This window comes from Poecilia mexicana, unplaced genomic scaffold (assembly GCF_051168715.1).
Source record: "Poecilia mexicana isolate PSO_F unplaced genomic scaffold, ASM5116871v1 scaffold_5, whole genome shotgun sequence".
In the NCBI taxonomy this organism is placed as follows: domain Eukaryota; kingdom Metazoa; phylum Chordata; class Actinopteri; order Cyprinodontiformes; family Poeciliidae; genus Poecilia; species Poecilia mexicana.
This window is the reverse complement of record NW_028263374.1, coordinates 13,593,053-13,606,224: the sequence shown is the minus strand read 5'-3', so window position 1 is coordinate 13,606,224 and position 13,172 is coordinate 13,593,053. Positions and strand designations below refer to the sequence as shown.

General features: G+C 39.2%; 2 protein-coding genes across 2 annotated transcripts in view; both read right to left on the bottom strand.

The window, feature by feature from the left end:
- Positions 1 to 2,171: 2,171 nt before the first annotated feature.
- LOC106924396 (G protein-coupled receptor 84-like) lies at positions 2,172 to 3,362 on the bottom strand. The gene has a single exon (XM_014998089.2). The coding sequence runs from the start codon at positions 3,360 to 3,362 to the stop codon at positions 2,172 to 2,174; it is 1,191 nt and encodes a 396-aa protein (XP_014853575.2).
- A 5,182-nt stretch (positions 3,363 to 8,544) lies between these two features.
- The window catches only part of LOC106924394 (zinc finger protein 385A-like), a 48,463-nt gene continuing 43,835 nt past the window's right edge, over positions 8,545 to 13,172 (bottom strand). The window contains exons 6-8 of the mRNA XM_014998085.2: positions 11,146 to 11,333; positions 10,981 to 11,067; positions 8,545 to 10,895 (exon numbers count right to left, since the gene is read on the bottom strand). Of these exons, the coding sequence (XP_014853571.2) occupies positions 10,674 to 10,895; positions 10,981 to 11,067; positions 11,146 to 11,333 (497 nt within the window). The 3' untranslated portion in view covers positions 8,545 to 10,673. The remainder of the gene's footprint in view (positions 10,896 to 10,980; positions 11,068 to 11,145; positions 11,334 to 13,172) is intronic.

The following is a 13,172-nucleotide window of genomic DNA, read 5'->3' as shown; positions in this document are numbered from 1 at the left end:
ATATATATATATATATATATATATAATTCAGTATTAATCATTATTTATTTGTGCCATTATTAATCTTTATTTATTAGTGTTTGTATAGTTATATAAAATATGTATTGATATTACTAAATAATTTATTAAATAAATAAATTGTGAACGGCTGTGTGCTTTGTAATATGCTCCTCATACATCGATATCAGAATATTCCATTCCTATTCTATTGTTATAGCCACTAAGCATATTTAAATATGATGAACTATATTAAAAACATACTTAAAAAATACAATTGTTTATAAATGTTGCTTTGATAGATGTTTGAATATGGTTTCCAGTAACAAAAAAGTGTGTTATGATCGATTAAATCCGCTGATACGTCATTGTGCCTGCTAAACACATAAGGCTGAGTGGAGTGGTATACCGCTCCAAGATGGCCGCCCTAAATCTCGTCAGCGACAATAGGCGAGAGCGGTCCATGAGGCGTCTATCCTTATATTATGTCTATGGAATCAACTAACTCATTCTCTGGTTACCAAGCAACCTGCAGTTTTAAATTCTTTCCAACTTCAGTTACCTAGCAACAACCTAACTGGTGCAGTAGAAGTTTAAGGGGGCGTTTACACGATAACATCTAACAAAACGTTATCGTTTTGTTCCGTTTTTGTTGGATCGTTTACACGAAAAAGTTCTAATTACGATCTGTGTTTACACAGTAACGGTACACATCGAAAACGTGAGTTAAAGACCGGGCTGCGCCTAGTTGGTGCTAGGTTCTTTGAAACTGAGTGTGCGTGTGTTTTAAAAAAAGTTCAATTTGAAGGCATGTGGATTCACGTTTCCCTATCAGGTACCGTTCTCCCATAGATTGGGAGAAAACACGCACTGTGTGCGTCTGATTGGGCGCATGCAATTGGAAAAAATGGGATAACTTTGCTGAAACACGTTGTTTGAGCTTTCATGGTGTCCGTAGCGGCCCCGGACTGGAAGCTGTTTATTGTTTTTACCTTGGAATGGCCAACAGTCTGTTTTTCCTATATCAATTTGATAAAATAGGAGCTCCCGCACTTCCCATATCCGTGTCCCGTCACCTTTTTCAGCAGTTTAATCCGTTGTTAACAAGTCGTAACTTGTTTTTCCGAGCCGCCTTCAAACGCAACATGAACGCTGAGAAGCTCGCACTGGGTTTACACCTGTGAGGCAGCGAAGTAGACCTGCTGCTGCTGCGCAGGTGTGTGTTAGAATCATGGCAGCAAACCAGCAAAACTTTTGCAGTTTTTTCCCCCAAACTAACCGACTGAGTTGAGTAAAGCTGTTGGATGCAGGTAATGATAGCTAAAAGATGACTAGCTAGCTAATACCAGTACAGCACGTTAAGCTTGTTAACAAGTAGTCTGTAGGCTACTGATGTTGTTGTCTATGTTCAGCTACGTAGACTCATTTTGCCCCCCCAAAATAAGTCGATGCCCCCCTGTTAAACTAGTCTGGAGCCGGGGCTGGTCCGTAGTTCTCTAGATAACACTAGAGCCGTCTATTTTGCCACCTGGGCTGTGCGGAGCTGCGAAGAGACGCTGAGGGAACCGTATCTGATGGGGAAACAGTAACACCAGCATTGTGAGTAGTTTCTTCTTCTGTGGATTGTAGGGTGCAGCAGCTATGTTTTGCGTCATACTGAAGAACAGATCCATTTTCTCCGTTTACACGACAACGGAAAATGGTACGTTTCAGAAACATCGCACTCTGGAACCCGTTCTGGGCCGTTTTCAGAGAAAACGTTCGGTGGTTTCGTGTAAATGCGCACTACAAACGCAACAAAACTCTTCCGTTTTCCCCCGAAATCGTTGTGTAAACGGGGCCTAAGGTTTCTCATAACTGTTTAAAAATAAAAACCAATGGCCTGGAATAGAAACTGGGGATAAAACAGGAAAGGTTATGCCACCGCATTGACAGTATTTCAGATATTTAAAACAAAAACCTGATTAATAATTATCTATATCGACAATTACTGACATCGACTTCATGATAAGTTTTTTCAGTCATGTAGTCCAGTTCTAATAAGCACAATAAAAAGTCAATGCTGGTAGCTTTCAGGGGATGTTTTCCCTGAGAGACCCAGAGAAGACATGAAACCAGGAAGCCTGAAATGGACACTATGGACTCGTGGATCAGTCGAAGTAGATTTTATGAAATCAGACTGTGTAAGTTTGGCGCCAGCTGCAGAGGCGGATGAAAGGAGCAGCAGCTCGGCTGAGCAGCTCGCTGTAGGCCTGCCGAAACTGTCTGTTCATGAGCGCATACAGAATAGGGTTAATGAAGCTGTTGATCCAGGTGAGGTTGCCAAAGAACATGTGCAACACCTGCGGGGCGCGGTTTCCTTTGTCCACTATGTTTAGTAGCAAATATGGGACAAAGGAGCACAAAAAGCAGAGAAACACAGCAAAACACATGCGGGTCACACGGTTGAATTCGTTATCACCTGGAGTCGGAGACTGTGAAGCAGGAGCAGCGCTTTGGGTCTCTAGCTTGTCGTCTGATGACTTTAAGGGTGGAGCTGAGCTCTGAGGTGGGAGGATAGCCTTTTCGATATCATGTGTGTTTTGGTCTGGTTCTGCTTGGCTGCTAATCTCTGAGCTACATGTCTTCCCCACACCACTTTCCACTCCGCTATCGTCCGTCCCTTGAGCTGAAGAAGCAGATTTCTTCCTAGAAGAGCTTATACTCAGCCTGTAGCGGAGCAGAACTTTTGATGCAACCCTGACTTTTCTGTAGATGAGCATGTAGAAGACTCCAATACATCCTAGACCGATGAAGAAATAGAAGAAAAGTATGATGGTGGAGTAGGGGCGGCCTTTGGTACGATGGAAGCTGCAGGTGCACACCTGAGGCACAAACATGTAAACAGACCAGAGCGGGGCAAAGCTGGCCAGACCCAGACCCCAAGCTGAGACCACAAGTAAAGTAAGTCCAAGGTTGGAAAACACGCGGTTGAAAACAGCTCTTTTTGCAACCATGAGGTATCGGCTCACCGCCACCAGGCAGAGGGTGATTATGGAGACGGAGTTGGTGAGGAAGATAAGTAACGCATAGATCTGGCACCAGACCCGACTGGTACGCCATCTGAGGTGCAGGTAGGAGTATACACCCATGGGTTGCAGGATGGTGCAGTAGAGAAGGTCAGTCACCGCCAGGTTAACAATGAGCACGTTGAAGCGAGTCTGGAGACGGGAGTCCAGGGCGAAGGCCAGGATGGTCATCAGGTTCCCCACAGTTCCAGCGATGATCACAAAACAGCCCCACACCACTGCAAAGTACTGGTACTCCACCACCGAGGGGCTGTAGCAGGAGAGGTTACTGTCCTCCATTTGGTTTGTGTAGTTCATCTTTATGCTGTGGAAATAATAGAGAAGTTGGTTTCCTTTAGCTGATTTCATAGCAGGTAACCAGTTTGAACAAATTTTCAAAAATCTCACTCTCTAAAATTGCTTATTTGGTGGAACCGAACCCCAAAAGACCTACAGCTGCCATCACAACAACAGCTGGCTCTACAAAGGATTCACTCAGGGAAGCTGAATACTAAATAATGCAACATTTTGTTTAGATTTATATCTGTAAAATCGTTGAAAACCATGCAGCATTTGCCTTCCCCTTTAAAACTATTCACTGTTTTCACTTAGGACCTGAATAAAACTCAACATTTGCGGTTGTTACTCAGCAAAATGTGAATACATTGTCCATCCATTTTCTATACACCCTTGTCCTTAGAGGGGTCAGGAGGTGCCGATCTCCAGCTAACATTCCGGGCGAGAGGCGGGGTCACCCTGGACAGATTGCCAGTCTGTCGCAGGGCAACACAGAGACAGACAGGACAAACACACAGAGGGACAATTTGGAGAGGCCAATGAGTCTGACAGTCATGTTTTTGGACTGTGGGAGGAAGCCGGAGTACCCAGAGAGAACCCACAAATGCACAGGGAGAACATGCAAACTCCACGCAGAAAAATCCTGGGCTGAGAATCGAACCCAGAGCCGAGTGAGGAGTGATGATTATGCAAGGGAAAAAGAGACACAATCAGAGACTTTAAAATAATCAGAACAGCAAGAATAAAAATTATAATACCAAGGACAAGATCTCAGGACAAGATCTCAGGACAAGATCTCAAAACTACGGTAAAATAAAATCTGAGGTACATGTTGTTTTTTGTTTTCAATGATGGAGTTTCAAATAACTGTTATAATTAAACCCAAAATACTTTACTTTACACGTCAAAGAGCACAAATTTATGTCAGACCAAACAGATGAAATCTGACTGCACACATTTCAGGTTTAGACTGGTTATTATAAACTACAAGACCTTCCTGTTTCTGTCACTGTGTGGTTAACACAGACCTTCCTGTAAAGACACTGGCCAAAAATAAAAATAGACAACAAAGCAAATGTAGAGCCAAGCTGAAGTTCATAGTTACACAATGGCTGCAAACTAGAGAACGTTTTATAAAGTTCAACGCTAAACACAGTTAAACGTATAAACACCTTGTGTAACTGGAGCTGCTGGACATAAAATAAAATGAAACCAGTTTCATCCAGTCTTACAGGAAACCTGTGTGCCTTGTTCACATCAGTAGTTTTATAAAGTCATAGTTATGATTCATTATGACGATCAAATCAAACTGTATTCTGTTCTGATGCTCGCCACCTTGTGGTGGTTTAACTGTACAACCACAAAACCCCTACCAGCTTACTGTTCTGCTAAGACTTTTTGAAAATTATTTGTCATTAAATGCGTTTGTCCATAATATGAAGAGATTTATTAAAACCTTACCTTCTGTGCTTTCAGTGTTACGTTAGTTCCCTGATTTTTTTTATTTTTATTTGAATTATCTCCTGACAGTTCTGCACAAAAGTTTTTGCTCCATCCCAGAGGTCTGTATTTTTTTAAATTTTATTTATTTTTGTTCTTTGCATCTTTAACTTATATTCTGTACATCATAATAGATATTTAATTACTTACATATTTTCCAACTGATTATCTGATAGTTGCAAATACTACTGGGTGCTGAAATACTGTCAGAAACAATAACACAATTTTTCATTATTTCATTTTTTCTCTATCGTCTGTAGAGCCAACAGTTTTGTAGAGTATGCTGATTAAAAATGAAGTTCTTTTTAAATTACAGACACTTAAAAACACATACTTTCAGCAACATATTTCTTTATTTACTTATTTGTTTTAGCCTGAATTTTACTCAACCAAATATAAACGGATCAAGCAGCAGTATTACATAAAGCTTTTGGTGAATGTCCAAAATTAAAATAAAGTTCACCTACTCTTTTCTTTCTGTTCTGCAAACCTGATTCCAGGTTGAACGGAAAACTAAAGTGAACAACTCAACAACATTTATTTTTCTTTTATTTGAACAATACAACAAACTACTAAAGATCTAACGTATTCAGCTGTCAAAAGATGCATCTGTAAAACACCCTTATTCAAACTTAGAAACTTATATATATCTATATATATATAGATATATATAAGAAATTAAATATTACATCAAATAATATTAAGAAGAGTCAAAGATCTATTAAATTAAAACCTTCTCAACCACCAGATGGAGGCAAAGACCTCTACAACAGCTTTAATAGCAAGTTGTGTTTTAACTGCGGTATTACATCCAGGAGTTTACAGGTTCCCCAGAAAAAGAGTTCGCCCTCCATTTGTTTGATTAATCAGCATTAAAGCAAAGTCCAGAATAAATTTACTGTCTTTAGCACATGCTCAGCTTTTCAGAAGTCAAAATGTTTAAGTTACTGTTGTCCATTTCTCTAAATCCATATTTTGCAGAGACAATACAAATTATAAATTATAAAAAAAATGTCCTCATCTACAAGGAATCAGTCGGGAGATTTCACAAAATGCATCTGGACAAAAATGATGTGGAGCTACATATTATTAGGACACTTATTTACTTAAAAAACTTCTGCAAACTTTGTTTTTTCAACAAATACACTTTTACCATTTTCTGCTCATTCAGGATATTACAGCCATGTTTTGTGTTGAAATCTTTTATAGTGTATAAAATATTCAGCTTTTTGTGATCATCTTGGGTATCTCTGAAATTAATCAAATATCCTATCATTGTTGAGAAATGCTATTGAAAGCTTTGCTCTCTTCCACATACTTTCAGCTAGAAACACCATTCAACTTTTTAATTGCAGTCAAATCCTTCAACTACTTTGGCTCATGTCAGATTTTTCATGTTTTTTTTTCTTTTTTTCATTTTTTACAGATTTAAAAAAAAATCCCTCTGGAAATTTTTGCTCACATTATGCTCAGTCTGCGCAAAAAACCCAATCAAACCCTCCGTCCAACCCTACTTCCAAACCTTATGCCATCCATTCTTCAAACCATAACTCCGACATCCCTCCTTTCTGAACAATTTACGCATTAAATTATCCAGATCAACCCTAAATCTAAACCTAAATCCAACCCTGATTCTCTAACCCTTCTTTCCCGGTGCAGGACGCTGCAGAGAATAATCGTAACATGAAGAAGCTGCAGAAATTTCCCAGTGCTGGTTGAGAGTCGTCTTTCTCCAGCTTCCAGTCTGGTTATCGGTCTATCTCCTCTTTCTGTCCTCCAAACTCACTCGTCTCCTGCTGAACATGTTCCCACCTGTTTGTGATTTTCACTGCTACTACTTTGGCAACAACTCCTCCTATTTTAATTTACCTCCGACTTTTTTTTTTTTTTTTTGCTTTATTGGCTGATTCTTTTTAACCTCGTGGCTTTCAGAGTCAACTGAGACAAGTTTTGAACTTTTGTTGTTATTGCAGTCTTTGTTTTATTTGTTTAGCTTCTAGTTCCCATTAAAACCATCCTGATGGGGCCTCTGGTAATGTTGCAAAAAAAAAAAAGGCCGAATCAAGAAAATGTTGCCAACATAGCAGAAATATTAAAGATAAACAAGACAAGAGGTATTTTTAATATTGTCACCTTAATCCAGTGATGTGAGGGAGTAAATGTCTTCTGTCTTGGGTTGCACAAACATTTATTTAATTGTTCAGTTGACGGATGACATGCAGTGTTAACCAATCCTGCTCCTCTAAGCTGCTCTGCATATTTGTACTCTGCACACTCCTTTATTTCGTTACACAACAAATATTGTCTTACAGCAAAATAAATATATATTTTTTAATATGTTACAATGCAGGACTTTTATGTAGCATTGACAATACACACACAAACTCACTATTCTACCTACATACAATGGTTTGCAAGATTATTTATACTTCTTGATGCGTTTGCATTTTGTGACTTTGTTGCCCAGCAAAGTTTTGACTGATGATCAGCAGGCGGAGAAGAGAGCGTCCTTCTTCTGTTTGGTTGAGTGATTCATTTATCCCAGGTACCACTGGAGCTGCTTCCTGAGTCAGCTGCACAGTTAGGACTGACAACAATCCATTGGCACATGTTGTAACTCGCCATAAATCATAAAAAGGAAAAAAATATATAATAAATCGAAATGCATATTGAAAATGTATGACACAAGTTATTTTTTATTGTTTCTAATGTTCTTTACTGACAGCTTGGACAAACAGTGCGGCGGGTCTGACTGCCTTACAGTGTCAGATTTGCTCTTCTTTAAAATCAGCAGATGAACAAATTTAGTTTTATTCTTTAAAACTATTTCATCCTCTGATAATGCGACTTCTTTCAATCGTATATGCAGTTTCCATTACATATTTTTTAACTTCTTATCTATTTTACTTTTTCAAATGTTTTGTTGACTCCACTAACCTACATAAACCTATTTAACGCCTTGCTGCCCCTCAACAATTATTAATAGGAAAGTGAACAAAAAACAGAATAACTCAATTCATCAATTCAGCCCAGAAATATTTCATAGTTAGTGATGTCACAAACGCTAAAATGTAAAACCTTAGATGTGAATCTTTTTTTCCCCCAATAACCATAATTACGTGTTTGCAACTATGAAAACTGCATTTTGGCTGCAGTAACAAATTGTTGACATTTTTCCTCTTTTCCAGTCTAAATTTTTTTTTCCCAAATGTGACATTGTTATCACATTAATTATTATTAATAGCCTGCCTCTGATTGGCCGGCCGGTTCTTCCTGATGTCTCCTCCCCCAGAAACGCTTTGAGCCAATTAAATTAGACTGTGACTCAGAGAAGAAGACAATAAATTAAAACATGAATAAAATAGATATATTAACTTTTCAAAGCTGACACTCCTTTATTTTTATTATTTGAGTAATTTATGTCTTATTTAATCTCTTTTCTTCTCTCAGGAGTTTGAATAATTTAACTCACAACTTACAGGAATTAAATATTAATTTATTTAAGACCTTTTGAAACATCTTTTTTGTGAAAGCACTAAAATGCTTTCACAGAAAGCATTTTAGTGCTTTCTGTGAATAAAGTACAGAAAGCACTAAAATTAATTTAGATTGGTCTGTTTCTTTATATGTAATACTTTTTATGCGTTACATTAAGCACTTGCATGAAAATGTTTAGAAATGAAATATAAATCAGAAATCAACACTTCTTTCAACCATAAACTCAGTTTAATGATTTCATAGTTTAAATCTAACAATAAGGAAGCCCCAACATGAACAGTTTATCGTTTTTTTTGTTTGTTTTCTTTTAAATAATCTACATTTACAGTAAAGTTTCAATACACTTCTCCTAAGGAACATTTATTACATTTCTCTACATCTTTTTTATTGCAGTTGACAAGAAAAAAGTAACAGAAGTGCTTACGGTATTGCTACATTTCCCGTTTCCTAAGCTTTTCTTCCAATGATTCCCAATTCCTTACTGAGAGCTTCTGATAGCTGCTTTTGGTGATCAGAGTACACAGAAAAAAATACTGCTACCCAAGTCCAATACGATCCAAAAACGTGACCTTTTTTTTTGGTTTCTTTAGTTGTCTTTGCATACGTCTACTCAGCAGTGGTTGTGGTCCTGGACGTGTCCCATGATGCTGGTGTCTTTCCTCCCACTGGCTCCTCTGTCCTCCACTGCCGCTTCTGGTGAAAGGTGGCTCTGTTTTCGTGTGCCCACATTAGAAAGCCCCGCGGTTGAAGTCATGAATGAGTCGTCGTCCTGCTGCGCTCACAGTGTGAAACTTATTTCGAGAAGACGCTGAAAGCTTCTGTGCGGAGTGGATGAGGAAACGACAGCAGAAATACGCTCCTGTGTGCTCAGCAAGATTTCTGACAGAATGGTTGGAGGAAGAGTTCATTGGTAGTACAACGTCTTCACTGAGTAAAAAACAAAATAAAACAAAAAATGAAAATGATTTTCTTCTAGCAATTTCTCCAGCCTTACTGCATTTTACACGTAACACAAAAACAAATACTGACATCTGCATAGTGCAACAGCAGTTTCTTCTTTACAAATTCCTATGTATATCACTTCAGCTTTAAGATGCAATATAAAGTCCTATCATTTGCTATTTCCCCTTTTCTTCTTTTTTGTGTCCCACAGAGGTCAGCCATCGACAGGTGACCAGACAGAAACCACAGAGAGTCATCTGCTAATTGCAACAAGAGCAGAACGTTACAGTGGTATAATCCAATCTACGATGACAGCTATGGCGTGAGTCCAGCTAACTCCAGAAGACGCATCTACTACATCTAGTTCTGTGTTTGTATCATATAATTGCTGTAAAACTGTAATGCAGAGAGATGAACATAATAAACAAAAGAGAGGTAGGGTTTGAAGTCTGCCACATGGGATGTTAGTGCCTCAAAAATATTAATACCTCTTGAACTTCTTTGAACATTTTGTGTTTTTTTTTTCTTGGGATTATAAGTGACAGACCAACACAAAGTGGTTATTATTCAGATGATTCAAGTTTTGAATAAAATGTGTTGGTGTCACTTGTGGGACACCAACACATTTTATCTAAATTCTGCCCTAGAATTGCTTGTTTTGAATTAACAAAATAATTCAATGGAAAAACCACAAAAGTTTGATGTTGTCATGCTTAAATGATTAATATCGGTATTTGTACCAGCGATACCGGTCCTGTATTTACCTGGTATCAGATTGATACCAAAATACAGCAAGATAACTACCAGTAGTGATGGTATAAAGTCCAGAACTAAATCCGACCGACTCAGGTTTAATTTCAGATTTAGTTTCTGCAGTGAGACGCGTGCAGCTGCTCCAGTCTGACTCAGATTGGGCTCTAAAAGAATGAGCAATAATGTGTTTCTTGATTTACAAAGTCTATAGAAAGACGGCGACAGAATGCGGTTCTAGAAATTTTCACTTTGAGGGGCTGGAAACAAATGAACACTCCTGTTTTCAGATTTCTTCTTTTGTTATCTTGTGAACGTTGTGTTGGTCCGTCACATAACATCCCAGTGAAACGGTTCAGAAACTTCAAGAAGAATGAAAGCATTTTTGGACACTTGAGTTGAAGACATCTAGCTGCAGACGCGAAGACGTCCTCTTCAAACGATCAGCTCGTAGATTTTGATCACCAGCCGACACTCGGGTGATGACGGATAGAAACATCTCAACACAATGAGGAGTAGTATTTTATCTTCTATAAATAAAATAAAATGTGCAGCCAGTCCAGCCAGTTTGGCTCTCGATGGCACATGGTTGCCTCCAGTTCACAGTGTGCTTCTTCCTGATTCTCCTCCATTCCGTCGCCGTTAGTACGGAGTGAAGAGGATGGGCCCGTGTGTGGTGCGGATGGGGCCCGGGGCCGGCCTCAGCAGGCTGAGGGGCGTTCCCTGTAGCAGGTGTGGGTGAGGGTGGGGGGCCGGCCCAGGAGGCCGGAGGGCCAGTTGGTTCGACGACGCTGCTGCCGCCATCGCTGCGGCGACAGCCAGAGGACTGGGTAAAAGTCCAGGCCCCAGAGTTTTTGGAAGTTCCTGTGAGAAAGTTCAGAAAAAAGGAGGATGTTAGCTGCGTTTGAAAATAAACCCTGGAACATCATAAGGCAACATAAATGTTTACCATAAAGTCTGTGCGCTTCTTGTGCCGACTGAGAAGAGGATTAGGTTTACCCGCAACTCCGTCCCGATGCCTTCTGCTCGATATATGCTGCAACACCAACGACCAAAAGACACATTTTCACGAAGCCGTCTCTCATCATGAGCTCTTCGTTTTGAGCGTTTTTACCTGTTTGAGCTGCAGCTCAGAGTTGACTCTGACGTTGCATATCTCACAGTGGAAGGTGCGTTCCTGAGTGTTTGGGTCGGAGGAGAGATCCCCTCCCTGCTCAGGGCTGGGTTTGGGACCCAGGCGAGGGTACGCTTTGATGGGCCCCAGTCCACTTCGAGCCTCCAGGATAGTTTTGTGTTTGGTTCCTGGGAACAGCAGAAGAAGAGATCATTTGGTTGAAAGGTCATACGAAGCACTGCTTACAGCAACACAATTTAATTTTAGAGTGATCTTGTTTTGTAACAATCTCAGGGACATGATCATTTCTTAAAACATCTTTGCAATTTTCTGCTAAATTCTTACAATAATTTTATCTTTAATTTCACTAAGATAGCTAGAAATTTCCAGGGTATATTTCGTACATTTATTCAGTGAGGGGAAAAACACAAACATGTCTGGAGCTACAACTGTTTTTACCCCAATAATATCTATAAAATGAATCTGAGGACATTGATTTTTTACTTTTTGACTGTTTGGTTTGTGACTCTTTTTCTTTTGACTTTGTAATACTAGAGAAAAATTGTTTCACTTTTCTATTGTGAAACAATTGTGTACTTGAATAAGTACACAGATTGTTTCTTTAGAGAAATTAAACTAGAGAAGCTAAATTTACATTAATAGTAAAAGTTGCAAACAGACACTGGATTTTGTGCTCCACACCACTTGTCCTTGCTCTCCATTTATAATGAACATTACAGTTTTGACTCCTGCAATAATTTCTTAAACTCATGAGATTAAAAAGCCCTTGAAGTGGTACGACGTTAAATTGTTTCTATTATAGCTGAGGAAACCTCGAGGGTTTCAGCTGAAATGAATGAAACTGCAGAGGATGGAGGAGTCGGGTTTTAGATGTGAGATTGTTTGTCTGAATACGCCAAGCGAGTGAGTTGAGTTTTAAAGTTTAATGTTCAATAAAGCAGAATATTGTTGAAAAATTAACTTTATTCCCAAAAGAAAATTCAATAGGTGAAACACTTTATATAGATAAACACATAAACAGAAGTTTTCAAGCCTTTCTTTCTGTTAATTGTGATGATTTTCTGCTTGCAGCTACGGTGGCCGACGTGCAGCACAAAGTGAAACCCAATGCGAACAGGTGTAAATGCAAAGCTGAAGGCAAAATGAACTGCAAACACATGAATGGTGCAAAAACAAATGCAGCAGGAAAACGCAGCACACAAAAAGCGATGCAATCACAAACAAAATGCTGCAACACATGGAATAAGAGGAGCAGAAACGCCGCAATTAGTAAAAACAACAGTAAGTATGAAATCCTGCAAACTCCACAAAACTGAAGAACTCCAGACCTGAAGCAGCATTTTTCATTTGTGTTTGTTTTCATTGTAGGTTTTTGCTTCTGTTTCCTCTGCTTGTGTGCTGCGTTTTTCTGTTGCTTTGTGGTTTTGTGTTTTGCATCATCCACATGTTTGCAGCACATTCTGCTGTTTGCTGTGCGTTTGTAGATGTTGCACACATTGCCAATGAAAATATGACATTACATCAGACTAATGGGAATATATTTTTGAAGCTGCAGATTGTAACTTCAGTAAAAAATGTTTTTCATATATATATTTTTAAATGATCATAATGTCGTGACAATAATTTGTGAAAAAACTGAGCTCCTTCTCCCAGACCTCCCATTACTGACTACAGAAATACTCAGTCAGAAACAACAAATTACAGCCAAGAGGAGGGTCTTAGTGCTGTCAATCACTCTTGTGCTCACCCTGCCCCCCTTGGTCTTTGCATAGCCACAGCTGATTCACCACAACATAGCCCAGCAGGAATAACAGCGGATAAATGGTTTCCTGGAATGGTAAACTGTTTCTCCGCCATTAGCGCATTTAGCAGCGAGTACATAAGGATGACTGACGGCACTGAGACTGTCTTCATGCCTGTGATTGGCTGGTTTTGACCGGGAGCTGTGCATTTCTTCAGATGGCAATAGTAGCTCTGTGAGGAGGAGGATGAGTAGGAACTTGATG

Excerpts from the sequence above, each read along its gene's own strand:
- LOC106924396 (XM_014998089.2), bottom strand. The coding sequence starts at position 3,362 with ATGAACTACACAAACCAAATGGAGGACAGTAACCTCTCCTGCTACAGC.